The sequence below is a fragment of the Larus michahellis genome, chromosome 6 (assembly GCF_964199755.1).
Source record: "Larus michahellis chromosome 6, bLarMic1.1, whole genome shotgun sequence".
Classification (NCBI taxonomy): Eukaryota; Metazoa; Chordata; class Aves; order Charadriiformes; family Laridae; genus Larus; species Larus michahellis.
Genome location: NC_133901.1, coordinates 1,732,937 through 1,751,730, shown reverse-complemented (window position 1 = coordinate 1,751,730; position 18,794 = coordinate 1,732,937). Strand labels below are relative to the sequence as shown.

Sequence of the window (18,794 nt, the reverse complement as noted above, 5' to 3'; positions counted from 1 at the left end):
TGTGGCTGCAGTAGCTGGTTTAGAAACTGCTGACTGGGATCCCTGCCGAGCTTTTGGTGTGGGGACAAAGAGCAAGTTCTGAGGTGGGAGCTTTGGGTCTTTCTTGGGGCTTGTAGAGGTGGTGCACTCACAGTGGGCCTCTGGTACCAAGACTTGCGAAATAACCGTGATGACATTCAGTCCATGGAGAAATAAGGACTGGAACCGTGTTAAGGAGAACAGGAATTTTCCAGTTTCTGAAGGGTCTTCTCCTGAAACTCCTGAAACATTCTTGGTTCTCATTGTGATATTACATGGTTCGTTTTGATGCAGCTTGTTGAAGTGACAATCGTTTTGTCTCCTTAGGTGTGCTAATGAAAATGCACATAAAGATTTCAAGAAAGCTGTGGGAGCATGTAGAATTTTTTATCATGCTGAAACTGCTCAATTAATAATACTGGTAAGTAATTATTTCTGTGTAAATGTTGCATGAATTTTCAGTATGTTCTTTATGGGAAGTATATAGCCAGCCTGCGTATTTGTGTAGAAAGTGGTTTATCTTGTCAAGCTGTGCAAATTGTGAGAGATTTAAGTAGATGTGTTTAAGTTTTATCTTTGGGGGCAGGCCTTTCGGCAGGCTACAAGTACTGCACGGCATACAGCCTACATTTAGGAGCCGCTTTCAGTCTCGCTGTTTTTATGACTTTTGCCATCCACAACTGAGTGGCGTTTCACTGATTTGTGCGGATGGCTCAAAGCCAGCTCGAGCTTACTCTGCTCTGGAGCAGTAGATTTCCCCCCATACTGTATTACACTGGGCACCTTGACCTACAGCTGTGTTTCCACGTGAAGAACTGCAGCAGTTCAGCATAGCCATTAAGGAATTGTTCACTTAGATTCTTCTGTGACAGTTTTCTCTTACTATGTAGGCTTTTCCGAGCATTAGTTTCTCTTCAGAGTTCTGCTTACTTAATAACCATCTACTCGAACCTCACTCTCCAGAATTGCGTTTTCCTTACTCATCTCCTTCGCTTTGCCATTCAGACAGTGAGTGACAAGTATGTATATGGTAGAATGATATTTAACTTGTTTGTCTGGGGAGCATCAAGGGGAAGGAGTTACTGTGTATACCCAGCAGCAAAATCTTCAGTGTAAAACGTGCTGTGAGTGAGAACAGGAAATTGTTGGTTTGCAGAGGTGGTGCTATATTTCTCATGCTCTCTTTTGAGGAAGAATAATGTCCACGTAAGTACTGGCAACTTAGATCATGTTCATGATTTAGTTTAAATAGGTTCCTGATTTATTCTTTAAATGTGGATTTGTTTTAAAAATGAAACATCATGTTCCTTCTCTTTTGTAGTCTGCCAGTGAAGCAACAGTGAAGCGAGTGAACATACTGAGTGACATGCATTTGCGCAGCATTCGTACCAAGCTTATGCTTATGTCAAGGAACGAAGAAGCTACAAAACACTTAGAAGTAAGCCATAGCTTGTAATTCTTGTTGCTTGAAACTGAGCATGTAAGTGTATATTACACTGAGTACATATGGACAAGTCTTACTTTGTTTTCCCTTCAGTGCACGAAACAGCTTGCTGCAGCATTTCACGAGGAATTTGTAGTCAGAGAAGATTTAATGGGACTTGCTATAGGAACACATGGCAGTAACATACAGCAAGCCAGAAAGGTTCCAGGAGTTACTGCTATTGAACTTGAGGAGGATACTGGTACATTCAGAATCTACGGAGAGGTAAGGGGGGAACTTTGTAAGAGTCTTATGAGCATTTCACTCTGTATCTGCATTTAGAGTGGTGAGAGCTGTGCCCAGAACTAAGAATTGCAAATAGCTGAGTATTCTGACTGTCTATGTGCATGTTCACGCTATGGCAGCTTGTGCTACGTCTATTTGAAATACAAGACTTCATTGCAGCGGTGACCTCTGTAAGATGCGTTCTGTCCTAATCAGTCCGTGTGCTGATGCACAGATTCTGTAACTGCACTGTGCATCTTGGTCAAAAAGAGAAGTATCATTTGCTGCTGTTTTACTTGATCGCAGATGTTTGGTTTTTTCCTTCAGACTGTATATGCTGTTCCTGTTGGTTCTCTTCTTCCCCGCTTCCAGTTCATGTGTGTTTCGCTGTGTGGTGTCTGCTCCTCTGACCTAGCCAAATGTGTTAAGGCATCTTCTGCTGTTTCTAACCCTTTTATTTTGACAATTTAATGCTGACTTTGGCAAAATAATGCTGGTTTGCTCCAAGTTACTTCCATTTGCATGACTCTTTAACTGATGTGCTTCAAATCTCACAAGTGCTTTGAAATGTGCCTGGTATTTGGACCAAAACAATGATCCATTCAGGAGGCAGAAGAGTAGTGACAAAGATGCCACTGTCACCAGAGCCCTGTCAGAACATCTCTTGAGGGTTTTTTTTTATCCCATGTTACCAGCTCTACAGGTGCCACTAACACTTGAGTCTCTGGTGTTAACACTCCTAGAAATCCTTGGTTTTCTACTGTTTCAGGAAATCTGTGGTCTTGAATTATGTTCCATGCATGTCAGGAGTAGAAGCTGATTGTGATCCAAGGGTCAAATGAAGTTGATACTGATGAGGGGAGGACAAACTTCTGTATTCCTCAGTATCTCTGAACTGTGTCCTTTTTTTGGAAACCTTAAACGCTTCCAGGGTATCAGGGTGGCCACAGATCCTCTTTGATCTAGTACTACTGGTAAATCACATCTCACAGTTCATGAAGAAGAATTGGGCAAGTTCAAATGCAGGAGAACGTGTAGTGTGTTCCAGTTTCGATCTCTTCAACGTGAATGATGTGACACTGAAACTTGTGGAAAGGTTATGACACTCACCAGGCTCTCACAGTCATGCACAGCAGAGATTATAAATACCAGATGCCTCCTAAATAAAAATGCCATTGGACACATCCAGCCTTGTCTTCTCTGGAAGCGATAGCTGCTTCTAAAAAAGCCAGACAACCTAAATATTCCACGTGACAAGGGTTTCAGCGTCTAGGTATACTCCTCTGCTCTTTTTGCTCCTTTTCAGCTGGATTTGGCGAGTGGCCAGGTGCTAGTGGCTGAATGCATGGGCAGACAATATTAGGCTGAGAGGTGTGGGAGCTGTGATCCAGTGTCCTTGACATTGTAGTCAGGGTCTGAGGGTCTCCCATAGCTAACATTTTGTATACAAATAAAAGTTCAGTGTTGTTTGGGGCCCAAATCTTTGAGGGAAGGAACAGGGAGATGAGTTTTAAAGACTGTTGGAAACCTACATGATTAGAAGGAGGCTAAACTGTATGGGATGCCATTCATGCCTTCTCGCTTACCTGATCCAGACCACTTCGATTCCAAGACCCTTTGCCTTCTGCCTGAACTGCTGCTTGTTACAGAGAGCACAGTACTGTGAACTTCAGAGCTTGGACTCTCCCTACTTCTGAAATCCTGTGCTTCCCCAGCGAGGGAGGGGCCTTATCAGAACCAGGAAAGCTTCTCTTACACCTTCATTACTGGCAAAATTGAATTGCATTCAATTCTTGTGCAATTCCTAGCACTTCCCTCTTGTACCATTTTTTTAAAGATACTTAACTGTATGGTAACCATTCCTTTGGATTGAAGGATAGCGAGATCCTGTCTATCCTGGCTTTTTCAGGAGACTGTTCCTACTTGTTTTCCCGTTGGAGAAAATAAGAAAACTTGTTTTCCCTTTGGAGTTTTCATAAGCTCAGTTCCATTTTTAAACCAGGAGACTAATATGCCTTTTATTTTATGTCTTGAGAAAAGACTTATATCGCAATGGAAAAAGCATTGTTCCCTGCCATGACTTAGGAGGACTTTGTCTTTATCTGCATGAGATGAGGCTTTTCAAATGACTCCCAGAGGTGGATTTCACTTTTTTCTGTTGGGGAAGGTGTAAAAGAGCTACCAGGACTCTGGAGAGACTTTTGAAACCTTGTCCCAGAAGCTGGTGTGAGACTCCTGAGACAGATCCACCATTTGTAATAGGAGTGTGTTCCACCGGCGTGTAGCTACTAGATCTACATTAGTGACCATCTTACAAAACATCTTCCCTAAAATCTACAGCCATACAGTTCTTGTTTGACTCTCATTTAGAACTCTCCTGCTGCAAAAGGTATAATGCTGAGTTTAGAAAAATACTCTGCATGTGATCTTTCAGTTGAAGACTCTTCAGGTAACCTGGACATGTGGTGATTGTACAGGCTACTATGGGAAGGAACCAGAGCACGAACAGATATGTAGACCGTCATTCAAATTTAGAAAGGCAGTTACTAGTAACTGAGATACTTTGAGGTCTTTAATCCATGAGCACACTGATTTTTAGAGAGAGAATTTATTTTTCTTTTCCTTTTCTGTGTTACTGACTGTGAGGAACAAAGACTACATTGTCCAAATCAGCTTTACGTGCTGTCTCACCTTGGGGTGTGAATGAGTGGTACGGGTTGCACTCGCACAAGAACTCTGAGTGCTTGCAACGAAGTGTAGGTGTGCAGAGGGTGCACTGGAGAACTGCCACTGACAGCAGCTGTTCAGTGGCTCATCCTGACTCTGCTTCTGCGAAAGCCATCACTGTTCCTTTGTCTTTATTTGGGGAAGAACTGATTAACCTACCTCTGAGGCAGGGCATTGTGAACTCTTTAGTTGACTGTGTCCTATGTGTAGAGTTGATGGAAGGTGAAAAATTGCTAATGTGTGTTGAAGTTGTACCATGTTAGCAGTTGGGTTGAGGGTGCAGCGTAGCCTCTGCTCCCAGCAGTGCCTTCCTCTTCACCTGTTTTCCAGGCTTGGTTGCTTGTTTCGTTCTCTTGAAATCCAGTTAGCCCATGTTTCTCATGCTAGCATTTTGACCTCTGCCAGCAGTAGAGCTTTATATATTTCTTCTTGTTCTAGGACTTCCCTGCTTGGAAAGATGCAGGAGCTGGTCGTGCTCTTGTTTCATGTGTTGCCTAAAACATGAGAGATGAAAGGGCTGAGGCATTAGTATAAAATGAAACCTGCTCAAAAGCTGTCATTACTGACTAGATGCTGATACTTGTTCCTTAATTCCACACTTTTGCTGTTGCTAATTTGAAGCTTTGTTTCTTGTTTCAGGATCTTTGTAGCCTGAATTAACTGTCATTTAATTTCTGTCATTCAATAATAAAGCTCTAAGAGAACACTTACAGGAGTTGTCCCCACTAACCAGTGACACTGTCCTGTCTTGGAAAACATTGTAGGTGAACTGTGGCTAAAAACCAGCATTCTGGAAGGAGAGTTCTTTGGTTGCAGTATTACTTGCAGTGTAGAGATGATATGGAATTCAGGCAGATTCCTGATTCAGGCTCAGTTTCCAGTCAAGCATAAGACAAGAGAGAAACAGCAGTTGAAAAATTTCTGTAGCGAAAACAGAAAGCTTCCTACCTCCTGCCAGTTCGAGAGTGGTGTGCTGTGTCTGTACACTCTTACACCTTCCCGCGGTGCTGCTGCACCTTTGAACCCCCAGTGTGTCTGACTGCTGCCGGATTCCCTGACCGCAGCCTCCCAGCCGTTCCGCGGCGAGTCCCGTTCCAGCAGATGGAGTGGGTTGTGGTGGCCAGGCCTCTGGGTGTGCGCGCACGTGGAGGAGAAGCTACTTCTGTCATTCTGGCAGTGTTTATTCCCCAAAGATTAACGTGTATTTGCAAACAGTGCTTGGTATTAAGACTTGCATGCAAAATGGATCTGTCTGTTACAACAAAGTTTCTGTGACTGATTTTGTTGTTTTCTTTCTGTTCTCTTGAATACTGTGTAAGACAGTGGAATTTTCCTAGAGGAGAGAACTTCTAACGGCTGTTTTATTTAGGCTGTTCTGAAAAATCAGTACACCTTTCTTATGGGAAAAGCTGTAAAGCCAGTTGCTGCTTGCAGTGATCCTGTAAAGTTCTGTCATTGCCTTCGGCCTTGGAAATGTCTTATCTTTATCAGGTCACATCATCTTTAGATACTGTCAAGAGGCAAATAAGCTTAAAATTCATTTTCTCCTCCCCCATTTTTTCACATGTGGCCCTCTGTGCATAGTAGCGTATTACATATTAAAAGTGATGCTAAAAATTGCAAAATAAATCTGTATTGCTGGCGATATCAATGGTAGCGCAGTTTCTGTTGAGAAAAACTGGATGCTTCCAAAGCAGCTTAGAGGAAAATGCAGAGGTTAAACTACAGTTTTATGGCTTTCCATCTAGTCGTAGCCATAGAACTACTGCAGCCTCAGGTGAAATGAGATGCATGATCCAAAGTTTCCTTTAACGTAGTATTCTTGTAAGCTGAAGTTTCTATGAATGTTGGCAGGACCTCTTACAAATTTATTTTCAGTACGAAATCTTTGTGATAATTATGATATTGATTTTTTAATAGATGGATTCTAGATTTGAAAATTGTGTCTTGATTTTGGAGAAAACTAATATAATTAGTTGTTTTTTCCCAATTAAGGTCTACTAGAAACTGCTTCAAGATACATCTGTAAGACATTTTATGTCCAGGGTGCTTTTGTGGTACGTTGCAGATAATATTTTAAAATGTCTTAAAATAGCATCAGAAAAGTGGCTTTCTTCGTTCCTGATGCTTTGCTTCACCACTGAATTTAGTTTCTGGGCATTTTACTGAATTATTTTTCTTTAACATGTAGCTTAAAACTAGATTAATCTTGTCACTATTCTTCTCTTTTTGAAAATAATTTCGATGTTTGGAAGGCTCACAGCTGTTGCTACAAGGTTTTATTTTTAACATAGTACATTCACAAATAAACTCCTTTTTCTTTAATTCATTTTCAGACTGCTGATGCAGTGAAAAAGGCTAGAAGTTACTTGGAATTTGTGGAGGATTTTATTCAAGTTCCCAGAAATCTTGTTGGTATGTAATACTGCTAAAACTTGGGGAAAGGGAGCCTAATCAGCACAACTCTGCAAAGAAGATTTAGATGCCAGTACAATATTTGATTTCTCCATTTAAGTAGAAAGTGATTAATCTTTCAAAACTATATGTACCAGGGAATTAATAGGAAATTACATATATTATTATTGAGTAATACTTTGTCAGGATTTTAACACTTAAAATGGTTTGATTACAGACTTGCACTGTCTAATTTAATGGTAATTTGAACTTTAGATCCTAGTAAAAAACCAAAATTGGAAGTGCTGAAACTAAATTGCAGAATTTAATGTGGCAGTAACTACAATTGAGTTGCAAGAATGGCATCAGACGACTCTCATTGCTTCCTCCTGGGCTCGGATTGGTCCGAGGTGGTGGTTGGATGGTGTTGAGTTGCTGGATAAACCAGCAGCGCTTGTCACTCTCGGGCTCGGTCTAGAAACGGGCAGGATCTGGATGCAGGTGCTGTCCCTGATTCAGCTGCAGGTTGGGTTATCCAAAGCAGAAATCAAAGGCTCTGCTTTTAACCTCTTAGGGTTTTGGGCTCAGAGCTTGCACATTATAGAGTACATCATTTAAATAATTCACGTGCAAACTCCTAACAATTACACTTTCAAAGTTTTATATCTTCAGCAAATTAAGGTGTAGCGTTTTGTTGGGATTTTTAATACGAATAGGACCTCTACAAATGATGTATCTGATGCTACTTGATGCTCTCATCTACTAAATGTTAAAGCTTGTTTTAACATTCAGCAAATTCATCGTTAGTTTGTACACAAACACTTTTTTTTCTGTAATGTAGTGGTGATCTTCATCAATATTTGTCATTCTGTGCATATATATAGTTTAATTTTGGAAGTTTTCACCTCTTCTGGCACTGTATGGTTTTCTTTGGGGTGTGAACGGTGAAGGAGAGTCAGGTGGTTGTTACAATTATGTTATACATAACTTAAAATATCAAGAAATGCATGAAAATATTTTGCACACGGGTGCAAAATTAACCATTCTTGCCCTCTGAAGGGAAAGTTATTGGAAAAAATGGAAAAGTGATTCAGGAGATTGTAGACAAGTCTGGAGTCGTCAGGGTGAGAATTGAAGGAGATAATGAAAACAAACTGCCCCGTGAAGATGTGAGTACTTTATTCTTTCTTCCTATCATTAGGTTTTTATTTTCCAAACCAGTCATCTTGAATCTTTTAACAAAGAATATGTAGGAAAACATAAGCAGACAGTGAGAATTTTGGGGGCACCAGAATGGGATGCCTGTTTGCTCTGCATCATCGTGCGGTTTATAAATACAGCCTTCATGGCCTGTGCAGCTCCTTTTCCATGGCCAAGCTGTAATCGTGGGGGTGTCCAGTTACAAAATCATGGTGTTGGGGATTTGGGTAGTTTTCTAGGAGAGATGCTTGTGGATTATTTAACGAAGCCAGTTTTATAACTTCTCTGTGGCTATTGAGAGCACAATTTTTCTTTTTTTTTCAGACTGGCATCTTGCAGTAAATTTTATATGAAACAATTCAAGAAAGAGCTTTTGCTGCTGAAGCAAGACTTTTTTTTTTTTTTGTCTTTCTCCTATATGTACTTTAGCTGCGTAACTGATTCAGGATTGATAGTGTTAATAATGTTCACATATTTTAAATATATGAAAACATAAGAAAATCCTCTAATGGTCATCTTGTAAAGTTGGTTTAATTAACCACTGGACACTTCCTGATAACCTATGGATGCTCCTCCACCTGTGTGATAAACACGCACAGCAGTTGTGTTGGGGGAGGATGTGAATGCTGTATGTCAGGGTACCTCAACGGCCAGAAGAGGTTGTTGGGGACGCTGGGCAGCCCTAAATCCTTAACGTATAAACCCCGACCTTCACCCCAGTCAAGCTCTTCCTAGTGCATCAGTTACTGTCTTTGCTTGTGTAGTTCACTTCTGTAATTTGAACAGATTTTTTTATAGTTCAAACAGAAAGCATTGTTTTGATGGTAATGTTCTTTCTGAAAGTAAGATTTGACGTTCTGTTTCTGTAGGGAATGGTACCATTTGTATTTGTTGGTACTAAAGAAAGCATTGGAAATGTCCAAGTTCTTTTAGAGTACCACATCGCGTATCTAAAGGTAAGCGTATTTCAGAGGAAAGAGTCTCTAGGGGAAACTGTGGTTGAAGTAACAGAATTTTTGAGCTTCAGCTGTATTTGCAGTTGACAAACTGTTCCTCTGTGTATCGGGATTTAAGGTTTGGTGCCTTCAACCCAGCCCTTGTCCAGAGATGTTCTGGAAGCCTCTAAATCCATTACCGTGGTTACATAGTACTGGTGCCGTTGGCAGGAGTGGGCTGTGAGGAACACTGTTTTAACTGGCTTTTGGGAAGTAACACACGACTTTTTATATCTTTGTTAGTGTTGTGTTGTTCTGAGGTTAATGCTCTGTTGGGGTGGGATGGAATTTCTAATAGTATCACACTAATACTATGGACTATTAGAACAACGACACATTTAAATTAGTTGGCTTTGTATGGAGTTGTGGTGTTGACTTAACAGAAATAATGAATGAATTTGAATCATGTTACTTTCTCAGTTGGCTTTTTTTTTAAAAAAAAAAAAAAGGACTGGAAAACTTGTGGTTTGACTAGAAAAGCATAGGCAAGAAAGGTAATAGTAGTCTTAAAAAGAGTCTTTCAGCATGGGAATTTAAGAGAAAGATTTTTAGATTTCTTCCAAAACTCAGAGATTGCAGAACTCGGAGATAAATTCTGTTATTTGCAGCCAGCTCCGAGGTGGTGTCAGCTCTCCCACAGGAATGCTAGTTTTTAAGGTGACTGGATGGACGATGGTATTTTGTGAGGGGAAAGAACGTTTCTTTATCAGCAATTTTTTTTGTTTGTTTTTATGTAGGAGGTAGAACAACTAAGACTGGAAAGGCTCCAGATTGATGAACAATTGCGTCAGATCGGTATGGGTTTCAGACCTTCTTCCGCTCGAGCTCCTGAAAAAGAGAAGGGTTACACCACTGACGAGAGCACCCTCTCCTCGGTGCAAGGCTCCAGGTCCTACAGCGGGAGAGGGAGAGGCCGCCGGGGCCCCAATTACACGTCTGGTTACGGTGAGTTTCCTTCAGCATCTCCTGAGGACTCCTCAGGATGGATACTCCTGAATCCAGAACTGTCTCTGGATATCCTTGTGTTCAGCAGAGTTGAGTGAAGGGAGGGTTAAAAATTTAGAATTGCCATTTTATTTTTTACATAGCTCAAAAGACCTAATCAGATTTACGTTCTTGTTGAAGTTAAGTTTTAAATTGGAAAGATGAGCAAACAGAACTCTGGTGAGATCTTGCCCTTCAACGGTAGCAGCTGTATCTTACAAAGCTGGGAAAGGGAAAGAGCTACAGGTACTCCTCAGGAGATACAATTGAAAAAAAATAAAATATCTGGAATTAGCATCATCTGTTCTGATTGAGGAGGAGAATAAATAAATGCCTGTCTGTGATCACGGCCATCTTATGAACGTATTTTTGATAAGCAAAGCAAAATAATTTAAAATGGAGACAGCACAAAATCCTGTTTGTTTTTTTTAGTTTGGTTGGAACTAACAGGGTTTGTTTAAGATGTAGTGAGATGTTGTGATATGTTTTTAAATAACCAGGGAACTGCTATTGAGTTCCCTAGAGCTGTGCGCATCTCCTTTGTGTTCAGCAGCAGCTCCCCAGCTGGAGACAGTCTGCACCTGAATATAGACGTATTTCACAAAGGAACAGTAAATAGGGACAAAAACAATCTATAGATTCAATACAGTAAGTCATTCTTGATCATCTGCACATAGCTCACTTCTGGTACAGAATCAGACAAGTTCTTCCTTTGGATTTTATATTCCGTCACTGACTGTAGTTTCCAGGATCATGCCGTGGTGGGCAGGTTGATTCTGATGATAATGTTAATGTGTGGTTTTTTTACAATTTCCCAATGCATTGCTTGACTACAGTATAATGATGGCTGTTCAGTTTGTTTATTGACCCACAGACTTCCATTTGGAAAACTTCTTATTTTTCCTTCCCCAAATAGCAAGAGTTGCAGCTTGGAACCAGTTGGGTCTAAATATCTTTATTACAGAAAGGTTAGCAGGGAGAGCTCCTGGCCGCTTACGGTAAATAGTAGACCTGGAATTTTTAAGTGGTAAAAAGCTGTGTGGGTTTGGTTAGCTCAGAGACGGTGGGATATTATGGCTGCTATTTAACACGAACAGTTAAATTGTTCAAGCAGCATTGCAACAGCCTGAAGAGTTGCTTAGCAACAGCCATCAGCGATAGGGTGGCAAAGTTGTCCTTGGGAATTTCAGAGAAGTTGCCTAGAAACTGCACCAAATGCCTGCAGTGTTTGCACAAAGAGAAGAAACGCTGTTTAGTCCTTCGTTTATCCGTGTACATACATTGTCTTTGGTAATCTTTGAGCCCTTCTCATGTTATTGCAGACAAACTTAGGTTGAGAATCTTAAAAATGCAGGTGACTTATGCTCTATCTATAGTTTATATGTTGCATATATTTTAATATATAAAATTATATCTACATTTATCTACTCTTATAAGTATATATTAATGAATTTATTTACTTCTAATAGTTATATGTGTATATATATATAACCAGCCATGCTGGTTGGAAGGCATCTGTGAGAATCTGAAAGCAGAATATAATCCCAAATTTCATATTAATTTCCAGTTTTCTTTTCCTTCTTGTACAAGGTACAAACTCCGAGCTCTCTAATCCCTCCGAAACAGAATCTGAGAGAAAAGATGAACTTAGTGACTGGTCCTTGGCAGGAGAAGATGATAGAGAGAGCAGACACCAACGTGACAACAGGCGGCGTCCTGGAGGACGGGGCCGTAGTGTGTCTGGAGGTCGTGGGCGTGGTGGACCTCGTGGTGGCAAGTCATCCATTAGCTCTGGTACCGGGCTTCAAACGTATTTGGAATTTAGTTTTTGTTCCTGGCAGTTTTCTGTATAACCTCTTACTATTTTAAAATACTCCGGTTTTACATTATAACCTTAATACACAGGGGTTTCAGTAGAGTTGTGTGACAGTTTCTTGTTAGATTTTTATTTGTTTATCTTCTGCTCACGATGATCTTCATTTCCTTCCTCTACTACAGACACACACTAATGATATTATCAATGTTTATAAAACACGTTCCCTATGGTCGCCTTCCGAGTTAAGCTTGTATTTAGATACAGAATGAGAGAAGAAATCCTAGCGTGGAAGTTATCTTATGTTTTATCAGAATTTGACTGTGCTAATTCATAACACTTTAATAGTGTCAAAAGCACCACACTGCTGTGAAGCGAAAGGCGTATTTTACCCATTTAGCAGTAAAATTTCTCTAAATGTCCCCTTGGAAATCTTTGCCATGAAATAATAGAGGTGCCCGTTGTGGTGCCTCAGAGCGTTTCCTGTTGGGTTAGAGTCAGAGGGGAGCTGTGTGAAATCAGAAGTCCTGCGGCTGGGCGTAGTACGCCTTCTTGTAAGGTTGCTTTGTGTTTTGAAACTTCCAGACGCAGCCTGGAAATTAAGCTAGATGTAACCACAGGATCTTAGATGGAAACTTCTTGTTTGTTTAGTGCTTAAAGACCCGGACAGCAACCCCTACAGCCTGCTCGATAACACGGAGTCAGACCAGACTGTGGACACAGATGCCAGTGAGTCTCACCACAGCAGCAACCGGCGCAGGAGGTCACGCAGGCGAAGGACTGACGAAGATGCTGTTCTTATGGACGGAATGACAGAGTCTGACACGGCTTCTGTTAATGAGAATGGTTTAGGTATGTAAACAGCTGGCTGATAGTCCCAGAGCAAGCTAAGAAAAAAGTGTTGTCCCTGTAAGTGTAGTGAAACACACGTTCATTTTTGTCAGTGCCAAGTCGTTGTTCTGTTAGAGGTTGCTGTCTGGTTAAAGGCTTCCCCCACGGCTCTGCCATGAAACCTCCTCTTTATGAGCTACACTAGTATTTTCACGTGCCTCTTGTAAAAACTGTCTGACGGAGACATCAAAGACTAACTTGTTTCCCACTAGCACTGCTGTTCTCACAAAAACAGTGCTGCTGGGGCGGCGTTCTGGTCTGGCCGTGGCAACCTCCGGCTCGGTGTAGGAAAGCTACTTAAGAAGCTGTTAATTTGTCCCTACCCCGCTTCTGCTTAAGTACTTTCTCTCAGTAAATTCTCTTGATACTGACTGGGACAAGAATATAATCTGCTTAATAATGGTGGGGGGTGGTGGAATCTTCTTTCGTGGGTTCTGTGGTTAAAATTTGACATATGGTTACTTATTAAATAAATCTGAGGTCATCAAGTATATGCCTAAATGTCTTAATGAGCCAAGAGCAAAACCGTAAAATCTAGCTCTGGCATTATTGTGTGTGCTTTCGGTATAAAGTTATGTTTATCTTTCAGCCTGTCTCTTTAATAGAAGTAATGTTAAATGCCCCTTGCTGAAACTGCTGAAGAATTTATTTATTTATCTATTTATTTTATTGTCAGAAATAGTTCATGGTAAACTTTGCAATTGCAGATGATAGTGACAAAAAACCCCAGCGACGCAATCGTAGCCGCAGGCGTCGCTTCAGGGGTCAGGCAGAAGATAGACAGCCAGGTAATTCCAGTGGAGCTGTGGGGAATCGCAGGTCGAAAGCATGAGAGAATGTTGTGTCTGCTCTTTTCCATATAGCTGCATAATATAAAGAGGTTACTCAATAACTAATAAGACTACTAGATAAAGATGAAAGACATTTTTTTTTCTACTAGGAGAACTATGAAAGTTCTTAATCTGCCTAATGAAACTAATTTTAAAGTCTAACTTTTTGCTTGGATGTATAAGTTCTGCTTCTGATCGGGCTCTCGCTGAAGTCAGCAGCCAGAGCGCTGTCGGGTTCAGTGGTGCCGGATCGAGACAAATGGAAAGTTCGTGCTCCGCGCTCACCCGCATCCGCGCGCTCGCACCCGAGGTGTCGCCATCCCCACTGGGCACAGGGCCCCGCGCTGGCCCCGCTGGGAGCCCGGCCAGGGGCTGGCGGGAGCTGCCTGTCCCCGGCCCGGCCACGCTGCTGCCACCAGCCCCCGGCTCCCGTCAGTGTTTCTGAGCCAGCCACAGATTGAGGGGGGGAAGGAGGAGGAATTGAAATGAAATTGCATGTTTTCAATTTTATGTTGTTGTGGCTTGTTGCATTTCTTTGGTGTGTACTAACACTCGAAATGTTCCAGGTGAACTACCCGATTGTCACTAGAATGCCCTACTCAGAAACTGCTTGTTCATACACGGCGTCAGGCGGGAGGAGATTGACAGGCTCAACATTTCACCCAGATTCGTCTTCCTTATGTCTGTGGTGCTCACACAACATTTGATTAAAAAGAAAAAATTGTTGCATTACACTAATTAGAAGTTGGGGGAATAAAAAAAAACCCAAACACCCCGTTCCCCTAAAAAGACCCACAGTAACCCGTTACTTCTCAGCATTCTAGTTTTGTAACAGTGGTTGGACTTTATAAACAGGCGGAAAAAGCAAAAATGGATTTCAGCTTTTACTTCTAAGAAAATAATTTTAGCAACATAGAGAGATGTTAGTCATCCCTACAAAAGCTATGATACTTCTAAATCTGAGTATTCTAAAAACAAAATTCCCAAACAAGATTTCTCAGTTTCTTTCTTGTTGATGTCTTTGTTCCAAACACCATTTTCAGTTTGCACAATAAATACTTTGAAATACAACAATTAAGAGCATTGGTAGTTAGTTATACTGTCTTTGTGAAAAATGCTCAAATAATTTAATCTCTGCGTAAGTGTATAGTGAGTGAAATTAAGACAGAGGAACTCCCCCCACCAAATGCTCACAACGTACTTCAGTCATTTAGTTGTATTATTTGGTTTACGTCACTGTAGGACTCCTACTATATACATAAAGAATTAGTGTCTTACACTGTATGCATAAAACTTCCTTCATCTTTACATTAGAGGAGCTGGACACAGAACCTCATTTTTAAAGAAATAATTCTCCTTGTGCAGAAACTCCCTGGGCCTTGACCCTCAGGCAAGGACCCAGCTGTGAGAAGCCCGGTCACCGTAACAGAGAACGCGCGTGCTCTCCGTCCTGTTCCCAGCTAGGTTCCATGCACAGCCATTCCTAAATCCAGGAGAATAGTTCACCTGAATGCATGATCTACTAAACGTAACTGTACTGTTCATTAGATAATGCTTGCCAACACTAATGTGCTTTAGCTCATGACAGATACAAGCGTCTATTTAAATTTGTAGTGCTGTGTATTCCAAGGCTCGAGTTGACTCTGGTGTGGTGGGGCGAGGGCGGGGTGAGGCAGAGCCGGCCCCAGGAGCAGGTGCTGAGGTGGGCAGAAGAAGAGAGGTCAGAAGCCCGTGGCCGGCACGAGTAAGTGCGGCCGCAGCAGGGCCCCCACCAGCGGCTCCTGCTCCTGAGCCGCTCTGGGGCCTGTGTCACCGCAGTTAACCCACCGCCCGCACCCCAGAGCTAACGGGGGAGCGCGGTTTGAGACCAGGAGGAGGCGAGGTCTCCTGCCAATTGCTCCATGAAGTAACAAAGATTTGGATGCCGCCTTATCGTAAGTGATACCACGCTCTGAACCTCCCCCAATTCCTTTCATATTTTAATTTGCCTCCATTTTATTAGTGTCGGTAAAACCCCAGTGACAAACAGTCTGTAGCTGAAAGAGCCTGCAGTCTGCTCTCTTCAAACCCAGTACAGAAGGCCCATATTTTCCAGTAAAATTCACAATTGGACCAAAATTACTGTTTTATTAACTTTAAGATTTCACCTTCAGATCCTCGCATTACCACTGATTTTGGTGAAAATCGTATTTAACAGCAGAAACAAGCTGATCCCTGCTGTGTAGGTGATAGCTCTAAGTGTGAAGGCCTTTTGGGAGACGTCTCCCAGTTGTAGCGTAATTTGTACAGAAAAGACCTGTGAAGTTAGTGCTGCTTGAGGCTTCTGACGTGAGCATCACTCTCGTTTCTCTCCTTGCACAGTAACAGTAGCTGATTATATCTCACGAGCTGAATCTCAAAGTAGACAGAGAAACCCTCCAAAAGAGACACTAGCCAAAACCAAGAAAGAAACGGTAAGCTTTTCTTTTTTAATGTTTCCTCTTTTTTTCCCTTCTTCCCTTGCAGCAGAACAGTAAAGGAATGATTCGTGTAGCTGGCCCTCATTTGACTACAAGTCATTTGAGTTCAAGAATAAGTAATTAGAAGTAAAACTGGCCCAGAGCCAATAGAACGGACACTGACTCGTAGACTGTCATTACAGACTTTAGTAACCAGTGTAATGCTCAAACGAAGTCGTTATGCGTTTTCAAATGTTACACTTGCTGAGGGAGCATTACCTATGAGATGCGCAGTTATCCCTGGAGGAGTCTTGAGAACTAATCCTTGAAATACTTTATAGAGGATACCAAGTAGTGTGTTCAGTGGCGCAGACGAGCTGCTTCAGAAAGAATTGATGTTACCGAGACCGTGGATCTGAGATCTGCGTTTGTTAAAGGACCAGAGTGGCATGACATAAAGCACAATAGCCAGAGTGCCTTTACTTCTACACTAACACTGGACTTGCTGCCACAAGTTGTGTCTGAGTGTAGCAAAATAAGAGAAATCCATTGCTATACGATTACCAAAAGCTAATTCGAAAGGGGTGTGAAAACTCAGCTTTTCAGTTAACTTCATTGGCTTGAAAAGTGGGGAATTAAGCCGTGGGGGGTGTGCCGGGGCTCTGCTGTCTCAGGGTTACCCTGGCACCATTTCCCGGGCAGCGTCGGCTGCAGAAGTCTCCTGTAAGCGACAAGAGAAGCGAGAGGGGGCTGGAACCGGTGGGGTGCGGCTGCTTCCCGTGGCAAAGCTGCCCCCTGAGCCAGAGGGAATTGGACTCCGCGCTCTGTATTTTTACAGGAATTTTATATTCTGGTTTTGTTTTTGCAAGGCAAAAGACGCGATTGACGAGAACAGCCCTTCCGAAAAGGCAGTGAATGGGCCTGCTACGACTTCTGGGGATGAGCCTTCGAAACTACAGCACAGTCCTGAGGAGAAGAAAGTTACCGTTCAGGAGGATGGGAATAATCAGGAAGAAGCAGTGCTGAATGGTGTTTCATAAACTGAAGTTCCTAGTTTACAGTTCTTTTACATTACATTTAAAATAGTGCTTGTATAAGCTTGCCAAAGATAGAATACGGATCGCCAGTCTTGACACCGCACTTTCAGTTCCTCCATTTTGGAATACAGAAAGGGGAGGGATCCTGAAGAAATCATATGTTAAACATACTTTGACACCTACTGTGTTATAAATATATCATCAGATGTGCCTTGAGATAGTATATGTAACATTTAAATAAACAAAATTGCTGGCTATAGGAAATGTTATTTTGTTTTCAAAATATGGCAAAGATGTGAGGGGGATCCCTAACATAATACTCTTTATGAAAGCATTAGCTGCTTTTGTTACATTTTTAATAATATGCAACCACTTCTTCACCTGAGGAATACTAGAAAGAAATGCAGTCTAAAATATTTTGCACTGAAATGTAATTTCTCCATTAGTTTAGTCTGGAAACTGGTCTGTTTTAATACATGTTTTTTAAATGCTGTATGTAGAGGAAAAATCTGCAGACCACTGGAATACATTTGTTAAATTCTCATAATCTGCAGGGATACTGGGTGACATTGGCAGTGACTGTTCTACATTGAGGCTTTGTTTGGTTTATTTATTAAACTGTACAGTATTTAAAAATCAAACATAGCTTTAGTTAACACTAAGCTGAATTAGTCATGTCCATTAAGACATAACCTGAACTACTGAAAAGATCAATTTCCAGAAAGTTTATTCTGTATAAACTACATATGTTAGTCCTTAGTAGAGTATTTTTATTTTTGTTTTGGTTGTTTGATGTGCAATATGTTTTTTTTGTATGCTGGTAGTAAAAGAAAATAAACTTTGATCTTCCATCTGTGGACTGTTTGGATCAGAAATTTAAATTACTGTTGACTTCAAGGTTTTCCAGCCGGTAACACTAACAATTGAAGCTGACTTGCAAGGCAGCTCGAACCTTTAACTCTTATTTAAGAGTTTTCTAACACGCTCATCTTATCATCTTATCTTCTATTCTTTAAGGTGATGATGTAGAGCAGCAGTTAACACATCTAGAACCAGGCTGCTTACCTTGGAGACATCACCTAACCCCACTAACATCCGTAGGAATCAATGCAGACGTAGCTTTTGCTGGAGAAGGGGGAAGCACGGCACACTAACCCATCGCGGCAGGCGCGGGAGCAATGGAGCAGAAGATGCCCGTGCAGGAAGAGGTCGGGGTAGCGAGGAGATGGTGGAAGAAGTCAGAGCAAAGGGGTAGCGCTGAACTTGTGCTGACTTGAAAAAGAAGCTCTTACCTGGTTCCTCAGACGTGAGTAAGGACAAAAGCAAGCACTCGGCCAGCACTGGCTCCAGCTGCTGCCCCCAGCACCTGCACCAGCTGCAGCTTTGATTAAGGAGATGGGCAGATTTAACACAACTGTTGACACTTAGTTGACAGTGTTCCCTCCTGGAGAACAGTGAAATTGTCTGAACTCTAGAGTGCACAAGCATTTCACCTGATAAGGCGGCTGTGGGAGTGACAAAAATTTAAAAAACTAGGGGAAAAAAAGCCAGGATTATTACTAAAGTACGGTAACGTTCTGCAAATGGCCTGAAACGTGCACAGCCTGGAAGTGCTGCATGGCAGTGTCCCAGCTGGTGTTCTCACCCCACCTTAAATTCTGTAGTGAAGCAAAGTTACCCCTTTCTCTATAGATTCTAAGCATTTTCTATTTCATACTCGAGTTAACTGATTCACTCCTCTCTTCTGAAGGCAGGGGAC

At 41.7% G+C, this 18,794-nt stretch overlaps 1 protein-coding gene across 7 annotated transcripts in view; it reads left to right on the top strand.

The window, feature by feature from the left end:
* FXR1 (FMR1 autosomal homolog 1) overlaps positions 1 to 17,894 on the top strand; it is a 35,698-nt gene extending 17,804 nt beyond the window's left edge. For 2 of the 7 annotated variants that reach the window (XM_074593245.1, XM_074593248.1), the window contains 12 exons: positions 346 to 439; positions 1,340 to 1,456; positions 1,556 to 1,726; positions 6,790 to 6,868; positions 7,907 to 8,016; positions 8,917 to 9,003; positions 9,780 to 9,987; positions 11,617 to 11,820; positions 12,491 to 12,691; positions 13,438 to 13,518; positions 15,922 to 16,013; positions 16,868 to 17,894. In XM_074593245.1, the coding sequence (XP_074449346.1) occupies positions 346 to 439; positions 1,340 to 1,456; positions 1,556 to 1,726; positions 6,790 to 6,868; positions 7,907 to 8,016; positions 8,917 to 9,003; positions 9,780 to 9,987; positions 11,617 to 11,820; positions 12,491 to 12,691; positions 13,438 to 13,518; positions 15,922 to 16,013; positions 16,868 to 17,038 (1,615 nt within the window). In that variant the 3' untranslated portion in view covers positions 17,039 to 17,894. Of the gene's footprint in view, positions 1 to 345; positions 440 to 1,339; positions 1,457 to 1,555; positions 1,727 to 6,789; positions 6,869 to 7,906; positions 8,017 to 8,916; positions 9,004 to 9,779; positions 9,988 to 11,616; positions 11,821 to 12,490; positions 12,692 to 13,437; positions 13,519 to 14,126; positions 15,495 to 15,921; positions 16,014 to 16,867 lie in introns of all 7 variants that reach the window. The other 5 variants (XM_074593246.1, XM_074593250.1, XR_012587767.1 and 2 more) reach the window with 4 other exon arrangements.
* Positions 17,895 to 18,794: the final 900 nt, after the last annotated feature.